Source organism: Stigmatopora argus, chromosome 2 (genome assembly GCF_051989625.1).
Source record: "Stigmatopora argus isolate UIUO_Sarg chromosome 2, RoL_Sarg_1.0, whole genome shotgun sequence".
In the NCBI taxonomy this organism is placed as follows: Eukaryota; Metazoa; Chordata; class Actinopteri; order Syngnathiformes; family Syngnathidae; genus Stigmatopora; species Stigmatopora argus.
In genome coordinates, this window is record NC_135388.1 from 19,824,440 (window position 1) to 19,837,164 (window position 12,725).

At 39.0% G+C, this 12,725-nt stretch overlaps 1 protein-coding gene across 1 annotated transcript in view; it reads right to left on the bottom strand.

The window, feature by feature from the left end:
• otog (otogelin) overlaps window positions 1–12,725 on the bottom strand; it is a 54,136-nt gene that overhangs the window by 22,322 nt on the left and 19,089 nt on the right. The window contains exons 20-29 of the mRNA XM_077586476.1: window positions 9,638–9,712; window positions 9,133–9,176; window positions 8,718–8,883; window positions 5,223–5,330; window positions 4,203–4,341; window positions 3,731–3,865; window positions 3,343–3,489; window positions 1,773–1,892; window positions 1,470–1,586; window positions 827–983 (exon numbers count right to left, since the gene is read on the bottom strand). Of these exons, the coding sequence (XP_077442602.1) occupies window positions 827–983; window positions 1,470–1,586; window positions 1,773–1,892; window positions 3,343–3,489; window positions 3,731–3,865; window positions 4,203–4,341; window positions 5,223–5,330; window positions 8,718–8,883; window positions 9,133–9,176; window positions 9,638–9,712 (1,208 nt within the window). The remainder of the gene's footprint in view (window positions 1–826; window positions 984–1,469; window positions 1,587–1,772; window positions 1,893–3,342; window positions 3,490–3,730; window positions 3,866–4,202; window positions 4,342–5,222; window positions 5,331–8,717; window positions 8,884–9,132; window positions 9,177–9,637; window positions 9,713–12,725) is intronic.

A 12,725-nucleotide genomic window follows, 5' to 3' on the forward strand; every position in this document is an offset into this window, starting at 1 on the left:
ATAATTCGCAAAACGAAAGTGTTGTATTCTTAGTATAGATATTTTATAAAGGTAAACATGGAGCAAGGAAAACTCTGAACATGAATACATTTAACTCTTTCAGGGAAGGAGATCACTACAGTAAAAATCTACTAAAAAATTGCAACTTAAAACTTTTAACCCTTCATAGAGCAAGTAACTATTTTTTGTAATTGTTTTATTTATTTATTTATTTTTTCATACTTAGCACCTGTAACCCTTTATGGGGCAAGTGAAGAAACTAAATATCAGCAAATATTAGATATTTTTTTCATCATGATGAAAATTAAAATAACATCATATTAATGTTGTAAATTAATACAATATTAATAGTACAACTAAATGATTGAAATTAAAATGAATCAAAACAAAAATACACACTGGTTACTCCCTCAAGTAACATAGTACAGTAATACTTTGGCACTTTGGATACACCACTTTGCAGCTTGGATCCGCTAAATATATATGAAAGGTTTATAGTGTAGGAAGAAAAATACCAACATGAAAGGCACTTGCGTGGGGTTTCTCTGGGTACTCCCACATCCCAAAAACAAGCAGGATAGTTAGGCTTGTTTGAACACTCTGAATTTCGCCTAGGTATGATTGTGAGTGTGAATGGTTTTCCGCCTTTTTCTGCCATGCAATTGACTAGCCATTGATTCAGCGTGTCCCCGGCCTGTTAGCTGGGATAGGCCCCAGCACTCCCTTGTGAGGATATGTGGTTCCATGTATTGAAGATTGACCAATAACCCTTAGTTTATTTTTAATTTGATTACTAGTTCTAGACAATATACATTTATCAACTTACAGCACAAAGATGGGGAGCGCCAATCAATCGGAATACCATCGTGACAGCATCGTTGGGCGTATGCTGCCACACTGGTGCAGAAACATTCACAGTCTCCTCCCTGACTGCAGCCACAAGTATCTGCCAGGCAGTTCATGTAGAACCAGGTAACATCCACCTCAATGCAAAAAAGAAAATCAAAAAATATAATAACTGAGTTGTCTATTCATTCATTTTCTGAACCGCTTTATCCTCACTAGGGTCGCGGGGCGTGCTGGAGCCAATCCCAGCTGCCTTCGGGCCAGAGGCGGGGGACACCCTGAATCGGTGGCCAGCCAATCACAAAGCACGAGGAGACAGACAACCATTCACTCTCACACTCATACCTAGGGGCAATTTAGAGTGTCCAATTATATATAGTGCATATCTTTGGAACGTGGGAGGAAACCGGAGTACCCAGAGAAAACCCACGCAGGCCTGGGAAGAACATTTGAACCCAGGACCCCAGAGCTGTAAAGCTGACGTGCTAACCACTCAAACCACCGGGCCGCCTGAGTTGTCTAGTGAACGGAAATTGTGGTATCTTGGTGCTAAGGGACTTTGTTTAAGTGAACTGAGGCGTTTAAATTCAGTATAAAATAAGTAATAAATTTTTATTACTTACCACAGGATGACAGGCCTGAAAAACCTCACTTAGCAGGACAGCACACTGCTGCTTGGCAAACAGCTCCCTAAGTGGACTCAGAGTGCATGGGTGTCTCATATCTGGACCGTTCACACACTGAATACAAAGCAACATTTAATCAGTGAAGTAACATCAGTGACATTCAACATGGCAACAAAACTAGATGTAAACAAGAGGTGAGAATCAAAATGTGGGGTGGGAGAAAATATCATGTCCAAAAATGATCACATAAGGTAATAAAAGTAATGCCATTATCAATACAATAGTATGCACTTAACTCACCGTAGCCACTGTCCAACTGTTTCCAAACTCTTGCGGAGTTGTTGTGTCAATGTTGTCGGGCGTGCGCATCTCATTTACTGTCTTCATGTCAAAATTTCCACATAGACCACTGAGCTTACCCTGCACATTTTGAAATCATCATCATCATTGAACACCAGTAGTTTTGATAAATTAAAAATGTAAAACAACATGGGGGAAAAAAAGCAAAAGTTCAATGACTAATTTGGGGGATTTGTTTTAGTTTTGTTCTGTGTTTATCACTAATATGTGAAACACAATTAAACTACTGGATCAAATTGTTGTCCAGTTCACCATGTTGAGTAAAGTTAGTCAGTTGATGTAAATTTACAGATACTTAGCAAGACAACTACAAGCCCACGAGAGGTTTGGACAACAATAATAGACCACTAAAGTTAGTATAGAAGCTATGACACCATCAAAATTAATTTAAATCAATCTCAATTTATGGTTATACAACATTCATTCAATTATTTTCAACACCATTCATCCTCATCTGGGTCGCTTGCTGCTGGAACCTATCCCAGCTGACTTTGAGTCAATGATAGACAACACACTAGATTGGTCACCACAGTCACAGGACAGACAAAATAACAGACAACAATTTCCATTCACAATCACAATCGCACCACCACCAAGTAGGGATTGATCCCATGCTGCCCAAACCAAAGTCAGGTGAGTGAGCCACTGCACCATCAGGTGGCTTCTCTATGTAACGGTGACATGAAAACCTTTGTTTATTTTCAACACAGCTTATCCTGGTCAGGGTCACAGGGTGCTGGAGCCTATCCCAGTTGACTTTCGGGCAAAAGGTGGACTGCAACCTTGACTGGTCGCTAGTCAGTCACAGGGCACAAATGGACAGATAACCATTCACACCCCCAATCACAAAAGCACCGAGCGGTAATTACATGACAACATAGCAGGATAAAATACAGGAGATGGAAAAATAGAAGTGGACCAAGTCAAAGTATAAAGTATAAAAAGCATAAGGCGACTTCCTCATCTCATCTCGTCTCATCTCATTTTCTGAACCGCTTTATCCGCATTAGGGTCACAGGGGGTGATGGAGCCTATCCCAGATGTCTCCGGGCCAGAGGCAGGGGACACCCTGAATCGGTGGCCAGCCGATCGCAGGGCACAAGGAGATGGACAACCATGCGCGCTCACCCATACCTATGGGCAATTTAGAGTGCCCAATCAGCCTACCATGCATGTTTTTGGAATGTGAGAGGAAACCGGAGTACCCGGAGGAAAACCCACGCAGGCGAACATGCAAACTCCACACAGATGGACATGACCTGGATTTGAACCCAGGACCCCACAGCTGTGAGGCGGACGCGGTAACCACTCACGCAACCGGGCCCCCCATAAGGTAACCTATCTCCTAATATTTACTTTACACCCAAAAATCTTAAAATTTCAAAATGGGCTTTTCTCACAATAGTTATACAATATGAAGCAAAGTCAATTGTGAGGCATTCTTTGTTTGAAAACCTTGATAATCCCTCACTTCGTCTGAAAGATTAACCCTGAGTGAATTTCCACATACTTGCCAACGAGGTCCAACCTGGATATGGATGGTGGTTTTACGGTCCCACAGAATGGTGACATCCTCCTTTGGGAAATGAATTACAGTGAAGTAGCCAGCAGGCCAGATGACCATGCTGTGATTCCTGCTCAGGACACTTGTTGGGATCTACAATGCATATACAAGAGTATCGTGTTATACATTGAACTACAGTTTTATATGACAGAATCATATTATATCCTGAATAAATAAATAGAAAGAGGAAAACGTCTTCATAATATTGTATTTACCTATGATAAAATTTACTTTCCCAGGTTTGCTGGGTTCATTTTGAACATGCTCAAGTAGTCCATGTACTTATGGTTGCCTGCCTTTAAAGGTATTTGCAAAACTAAAATGGGTGACTTACAGGCTTTCCAGTGTCATCATCAAAAGCAATGAAGGATTTTTCAATGTTAATCATCAGCGATTTCCGACAGATTATGCCATTGTTAAAACAGTCAATGTTCTTTGCAATCACACTGAAAATCAGATCGGCATTGCTCTGTAAAGGAAAAAAAGATAACACCTTTTGAAATTATATATATAAAAAACAGGTAAGTACTAATATTAAAAAGCAATACATTTTTAATTTTGTAAATTGTAACCAGATTCACCAAAATGTTTTTTAAAATATCATTCGTAGACATTTGCTTATCTACTACTCTGTATAATCCCAGTGACAAAGATTTATGCTTTTGCTGAACAAAGCAATGTCCAGAAGATTTGGTGTAATAGTTATTTTTTTAAACGTAATTGACCGGTTGAGAAATTGCAGTAACTTGCATAGTCAATGAAATCATATAGCTTAGTAGACCACAATCCTGAAAAATCTTTAGTACCTTTATAAGATAAACTTGACAACCACCAATGTAGTCAAATAGCAGACCATCAAAAGTTCGGTAATGACGATCTCCGTATGTTGTGCACATGGAAGGACATGGACGAAACACACACTGGAATGTCCCATGCTGACAAACACTACAAAAAGAGCAACATTTCAGCATCAATCTCTTGTCAGTGCACCGCAAAGACATTTTGTTCCCATCATTTGTGTGTTGTCCACAGCTGAATAAAAGAAGTGAATAATCAAATGGCTGAATCACCATTCATTGCAGTGTTGGGCTGTCATCGTGATACTCAAACTGAATTACAAACGGGTAGAGTTGGTAGAGAAATGGACAGAGAGAGTGAGATCACAGAGAGGGTTCTCTTTTGCCACTGATGGACAGTAAAAAGTCAAAGAACCATACAAGGGGCCCATTTTCTTTCCCAGCTTTTCACCTCTGATAGTATAATTATGATATCAGGTGGACATTTGGAGTGGCCCGGTGGATTGAGCGGTTAGCACGTTGGCCTCACAGCTCTGGGGTCCTGGGTTCGAATCCAGGTCGGTCCACACTCTAAATTTCCCCTAGGTATTGGGTGAGTGCGAATGGTTGTCTGTCTGCTTGTGCCCTGTGATCGGCTGGCCACCGATACAGGGTGTCCCCCCGCCTCTGGCCCGAAGTCAGCTGGAATAGGCTCCAGCACCCCCCACGACCCTAGTGAGGATAAAGTGGTTCGGAAAATTAATGAATGAAGGAAAGATGGACATTTGCACTGATACAATATTTAATCGGATAGCAACTGATTTTAGTTGACCTAAAATTTAGCAAGGCAGTAAGCTCTTTGTTTCAACCGCAATAGTTACTATATACGGATATATGACAAATGACAATGAAATTTCCCAAATACGGGATGAAAAAAGTTATCCAATCCAATTCAATGAAATAAATAGGAGAAATTTGGAAACCATTTTAAGAAAGAGAAAGTTCCATTTCATTCTAGAAGAGACCAGAAAACACACTGTACAGACATACCATTGATAGCAGGGGGAAGACACTTTGTCCCCAGGGTAATACTCTTTGCCTTTCCATTGACAGGGACAGGCATCAGGCTCAAAACACTCATCTCCATGTTTCAGCAACCTGATCTCAAAAGAATTTGGTACAAAAAGACAGTTATGATTTGTAGTCTACATAGCCTGAGAAACTTTTTTCTGACCCTTTTCTCATGTGGTGGTCTAACTCTAAAGGTTGGTGGACTTTTGCAAAAATTTGAAGCCCTTGATTTATCTATGCCAGTCTACCCAGTTTTGCAGGGTGGTGCACCTACCGTATTTTCTCGCATATTGACCGCCTCCGCGTATAACCCGTACCCTAAAAAATTGCCTTAAAATCGTAGAATTTTACGATTTCTCTCGTATAAGACCGCCCCCTAATTCACAATATTCACCTCCATATTCATTGTTTTAATAGGGAGTACAAATGTGTTACTTTGAAGGGAAAATCTTTTAAAAAATCATCGCATGGGGTATTTCTGAGATACTGTATGAATCGAAAGGATTGTCTGCTGGATTGCACATTCCGAAAGGGTGTTGCCTGCACGTGGACGAATTCAAAAAGGAAGTCACATGAGCATTACAACCAGGAAGTGTGTCCAAGTCTCTGGATGTAATAATAGCATGAGATACACATTACACAGGATATTTTAATGGCTGCTATTTTAATGATCGACCGCAAGACCTTCGATCAGCCTTAACAACTATTGGGATGTGCTGACATGGTAAACACTATGATAACATGTATCAAGGCTACTCGCGTCTGGCCAGTCAGAAGACGTTTAACTACAGTAAGATGGCGGCGCCCTGAGCGAGCAATGGCAGGCACAAGTAAGTGAGTTTTTTTTACGTTTTATGCAATGTACGGTTATTTTTTTTTTCTTTAATTTTATTTATAGAAGTCAAAATAAATTTTGTTTAGCGTTTTATCTGTTAATATTTTCTCTTTTGAAATAACTGACTGTATCGGCCACATTTTCCTGCGTTATGGCATTTTGTCTTTGTCAACTTGCAGTTTTGTGCATCTCAAGTCTAATTTGTGCACATATAAACTGCAACCTTGATTCAGCCCTCATTTTTTTAGTTACAAATACGACGTATATGCGAGAAAATATGGTCATTGATTTTGAATAAAGTCTGCCTCCTAAACAGCTATCGACCAATCATACCCCAGAGTCCATTGTTAAGGAGCGTGAGCCGATAAACTCTCAGATGCTCCACTCTCTAATTTCCTGATTCAGTGGTTTTGAGATAGTCATCTAACATAAAACTTTACAGAAGAAGACTAAAATGATTCACAACCTGGAGATGTCCACAAATCCATGCATACATGGAATATCTAAATTGGACACAATGTACCCCAAGAGAATATCAGTATGAATGCAGTTCTTTCCCATCCAAAAGCCCAAAACCAACTGGCTTCCAATGGTTTAGGCCACGGGTGCCCAAGTCCGGTCCTCAAGAGCCCCTATCCAGTCTGTTTTCCATGTCTCCCTCCACCAACACACCTGAATCAAATAATTGGGATCAGTATGAAACTTCTGGACAGCTTGCTGATGAGTTGATCATTGATTCAGGTGTAGTAGAGGAGGGAGATATGAAAAACAGACTGGATAGGGGCTCTCGAGGACCGTACATGGCCACCCCTGTCTCCAAATTAAACAAGTATACACAGGTGATCGCTTAAGGTAAGGTGAAGCTGACGTCAGAGGCTGATTAGTGAGCCGCCTTGCCTTGTAGTTATTTTTAACAAATATTATATCTTAGTAGGATAACATCACTAAATTGTCTTTAATGTTATAATTAATTCTGTTTCATTAGCTAAAGTTAGTTAACTTATTGTCTTTGTTCGCAGTCCGTTCGTCATGTGCAAAAACATTATGGCCAAGTTTTTTTAAGTAAACATAGCAGACTGATAAGCGCCTTGAATTTATTTTATTTTCATTTTTCCTGTATTATTTTGGGAACTGACACCTTGAAGTACTGTAGATCTTAATGCTTTTGCCCAAACTTGCTACATATTTTTATATGTTTTCAATATAGCCCTGCACTGAAAATTGCATTTACTCAATCTGGAGGATGTTGCACTGGAATTGTTCCGCAAAAAAATCACTTAAAACACTCCTACCACCTGAAACTAAGGGTGGCGGAACTTTTGTGAAAGATCAATTCCCAAAAGGTATTTTTAGTCAGAAGAGCAAAGCAGTCTAACATAAAGAGGTCAATGATGCCAGAAAATGTGTTCAGTGACACAAAGCTGTCTGCAGTAATTTAAAAAAAGTCTAGAAAGCTGTATTTTAACTAATTAATGAAACACTAACAACTTATTCACATAAAGAAACTGATTCATTAGATTCATGCATTCATTTAGCCCCAACTTATACAACAACAATCTAATGTGTCTTAGATTAGTTATGAAATGATTACTAAATTACATAAATTAAATGTAAAAGTATTTGGTTTCATTAGATTTTTTTTACCGGATCCAACAACGGTTGAATGTGTTACATCGAAGATGAGCTTGGATTAGTTTTGAAGTTACCGCATTTAAATGGTTCCAGTACATCAACGAATGGCAAAACATTTTTTTTAATGATCAAGTAAGAGAATATTGTTGTTTTGCTACCATTGTACTTAATGACCATGAAGAGTTTATTACGTTTTAATGTCTTCCTTTAGATCAGTGTATCAATTACATGGAATGGTGTCATTCAAATCTTTGCAAATGTCATTTTGCTTCCCAGGACTTAATCAATCACTCATCTTAGGTGAACACAAATGATGCAGTCCTAAAGAAAAGGAGCTGTTTGCGCACCTGGCTAACCTTTTCTGTGCTTGATGACGCAAGTAACAACACTGTCCTGCTCATGAGATAAAAGGTGGTCGTTTGTCAATGAGAAATCTGATCATCTTAATGCGAAAGACCTTAAATTATTATTCACATGAATGACATTTTGTCTTATCGGCAGCATACAAGAAATGTTGATAACACAATTCCACATTTCTCTTCATGAAGTAACATTTGATTCATGTTAGAACTCATGGTCCAAGCATAAACATATCTGCCCAGCATCCCAGTTATCTGTGCAAAAGGTTCATTAACTCGGATACATTTCTTCAACACCCCCACCAGTGCATATGGTTATCACGATGACTTTTTGGTTGGTTTCACAGAAGAAAACCACTTAACCCTCTTTCTTGGCATTTAGCCAGGCTGGGATTAAAGGGATTAGATAACTGTGGCCATAGAAGGGCCCTCACTGGCTGACTATCACAACGTTAGTTTCAAACAATTTTTCTGGAACAAATAGACTGCAATCATAGTTAATAGCACTGTATTCACATCTATCTCCACACCCAAAAAAGGCAAACAACTTTAAATCAGAAAAATGTTCAAAGATTACTGTATTACATACTGCATGTATATAATGGAATTTGTATTCCAAACATTAGTGGCAATCACAGACCCACTCACCCAGAGGGGCAGATACATCCACTCATACACGGCTCATGTGCTGAACAGGTCAGGTTGAGGAGGTATGACTCGCATGTGCGCTCACAGGCCATACCTCTTCCTGGAAGAAGGTCATTCTCACCCTCCGAGCAGTTGTGGTATAAATGACCTTCAGGACATAAAGTGTCTGCAAAAAAACCCATATTATGGCTGATATGAAGAAAACAAAAGGTTACTAAAATTAAGTCAATTGTTTTTGCTTTCATATGCAATAGGTACTCAACAGTCGTGACACAAAGGCGATCTAAGAAAAGAGCTACTCCAAAATACTTGAAATTACAATATGCCTAAACTAGTTTCAAGATATACAACCTCCAAGAATCGTAAGAAGCACTCTGCGTGTGATGACAAAAATTTCTGTTCAATTCTTACTTACCATCCTCTGTTGTTTGTGGCACAAATTTACCCTCCAAGCATAGCCTAACAGGACAAAAATACAAGCGCTGTTTATGTTAAACCAATGCATAATATTGGGAGACTTTGTAAAAGAAAAGAGAATCTAACCATAATATATACACATCCACACACACATTTATTAAGATGTCCTTATGTGTTTTAAATCATACAGCACATATTAATCAAATTGCAGACCTGTGCAAGTCTTATTGACATAACACTTTTCTAACAGCTACACTGGAATTGGACTGACCTAAAGAGCAACCTTACTAAAACACTTTGGGTATTTTTCACTGAAGAAAATCTGTTCTGCAGTGCATAGCCCACTTGAAAATGACATGACCCAATTTTCTTGACTCTTAATGTGTTTCTCCATCAATCATTAGAATTGAGTTAGAATAAATCAACAATACTATGTGTGATATGTGTGGTGTAGTTGCAGGTTACATATACAGGACAGGCAGAGATGGAGAGGAAAATCTTACTGAACACCTGCTGATGTCATGATCATATCTCCTGGCTCATAATCAGCACCAAGAAAAGTGCAGGGACAGTCTCTCCTGTAAAATGATCAGAAAACAGACAAATGTGAGTTTGACTTTTCATTCGGTTGTATTAACATGCAAAGAATATATTTATTTATTGCGTCCATCTTCCATAACGCTTATCCTGTTCTGGGTCACAGAGAGTGGAACCCTATCCCAGCTGCCAAAAAGTGACAGACACACCCTGGACTGGTCGCCAGTCAGGAGCAAAGAACATGTTCATTCACCTGCGTGCTTTATTACACTGGGAACTAAATCCCAAGGCTTCAGTATACCTTAAAATATACTATGTACGTATAATACTTTATTTACTATGTATAATACACTAATAATAATAGTAATAATAATGCAGTGAATTTTCAATAACACTTTTCAGGATACTCATAAAATCCTTCATATTGCATTATTGCCTCGGTACAATTGGAGCAACAGCTGCAAAATGAAACAATTGTGGAATAATGTTGTTAGGGATATTAGTCTTACATTATTATATATCCTATCAAATGTATTGCATAACTGCTTGCCAGGGTTGAAACAAGGTAGCCAATTTGCTCCATGACCCTTCTAACCACCACCAACCACTCACTTCCACACTGCTTTCATTGTATTGAAGATGACTTAATCTCATGCAATGATAAGTGTCATATTAATGAACACTACATGAATCTGAAACAAAGCACACAAAGTCTATTTGAAAGAGCTCTACTGCTGCAGTTGATTGTCTTAGAAAAACTTACAAAATTGACTATACAGTATAATGGAAAAAAGTTAGCTCAACAGTCTGTGGTTTCTCACTGACTTAAGTGCCTCCTTCTTCATTCCCCATGATGTCCTCAGGCTTCTAAATGTTCTGACACAATGTTATGACACTGGTGGCCTTAGTAGTGGTGCTGTTAGCCCAAAGGAAAAGACCAATGTAATGCATGCGTCGTTAAAGAAAATGTGGACGGTTTTATGATCCATTCATCTCCAAACTACACCCAAAATGAAAGCCAGACTCATGATAACGTACCTTATGCACAATTACAGACACGTTCCCACCATCCTTTTCGCCCACCCTCCTTGTTTCACCCCCCACGGCCTCTCCACCCAAGGGTCAGGGCATTCCCGTGGCTTTGAGGGGTGCTATAGGGGTGGGCTGCACCTGGCTTGTGGGGTGGCCTTTTTGGTGATTTGGGGGGTGGGGTTACCCAGGACACCCCTGTCTACCTCACTGGGAGTCCAGGCCAGATATCCAGAGAACCTTGCTATATTGGCTCGGGGTCGACAGCATGATCTTATCATAATACACTATATTTTAACGAACACTACAAATCAAGCCCTACTGTTTTGGTAAAATTGGTGTTGTATAAATACTGGAGGCTGCAACTACCATATTGGTGTGGATATTGGATGGATAGGAAAATGCTGTTTCTCATGGCAAACCACATCCATCTTTAACAATTTATTAGCTTTCTTTGTGAAAAAAAATCAATAAATACAAAAATAGAAGTACTGTTGGCAATTTTTCCATTGTTCAAAGTGTAATGCAACATGTCATCACACACAGAAATAAACTTTTCAGCTGCAAAGCAAAAAGACATATTGTTCATATAGCATATTTTAATACTGTATATGTTACCAGTGTTTTCAATGACCATATGATAACATAACATAACATAAACGTGCAGACAAAAATAAAAAATTAACTCAGTCCCTATTTATGATATGGTTTACTTTGTGTGAATATATACTGAATATATGTATGTAAAGGAATGATGGTCAAATTGCTTGTTGAAGTGACTACTACCCTATGGTAACCGGCAAGGCTTTGGTGACATATGGTCCACACATTGGCCTCTGTCTTACAAGTTCTCTCACTGGTTATCAGATATCTGTGTTGTCGCAAGCCTAAGTGGGAAAGAAAAAAGGGGGTTTCACGGTCACTTCCTTGAAGTAACTCTATCACATAGAAATGCTGCAGAGGGATGTAAAAATCGTGGGACATTTAAGTGCGAGTAAGCTGTATGTCTTCCATGGCAAACCAGTCTGAGAGTGAGTGATGGAGCTAAAGCTGGTTCATATGTTCTAAAAATAAAATTAGATTTAGAATTTTGGATGATCCCCCCTACTTATTTAAACGGACAATAAGAAATGAAAGAGACCTCTTTTTTTTTTTACAAAATGTTAAATGATGAACAAAGTAAGGTAGACAAAACTTTCCTCTCAAATATAATCTTTTCCTCTCTCCCTCTTGTAGTTGACAGCCTCCATATATGAATTCATAACAACAAAATGAAATTGGAATAATGTATTGCATAACTGCGTCTCAGATTTCCTTTTCAGCAAAAGAAAAATTCGTATCGATTAGAGTTTTTATATTTTGCTATAAAACTTCTAATGACCTCATATAGTGTAGTCAATTTATCACTCAGGTTGATACAGAGCTCTCAAAAATTCTCTCTCCCAATATAAATGACATTATGGAATACAGTGGTACCTTGACATACGAGTGCCCCGACATACAAGTGCCCCGACATATGAGTAATTGGAGATACGAGTAAAATTTTGAGCTGATATTTATCTTGAGATACGAGACAAATTTTGATATACGAGCAGACAGCGGACGCGAGAGGCTGCTCATAAGAACATCATGGGCACTGTCTCTCTCCCCGCAACTATCTCGTGTAATGTCTCTGTGGTCGCAACTCCCTCTTTGTAATGTCTCTGCGAGCACTGGGCGGAGCGTTGCATGTTTTTTTTCCCATTAGTCAGTGCGAATGGCGTATATACTACTTCTCGTTGGTGAGTGGTCGTGCGTTATCCTATTGTGAGGACATTTGTGTGCATCCTTTTTGGAATATTTTGAAGGGAATTTACAAACTTAAACAACCCTCGATATTGACTGAAAGTCAGTGTGGAGGCGGGGCAAATAGAGCCAACACAGGAGAAGAAAGGTAACAAAATGTCAAAATAATTAGAATTAAGTTTAGTCTTAGGTTAGATTAAACTTGTTTTTGAGTGTCTGCATCGTAATCCAAGTTCATTT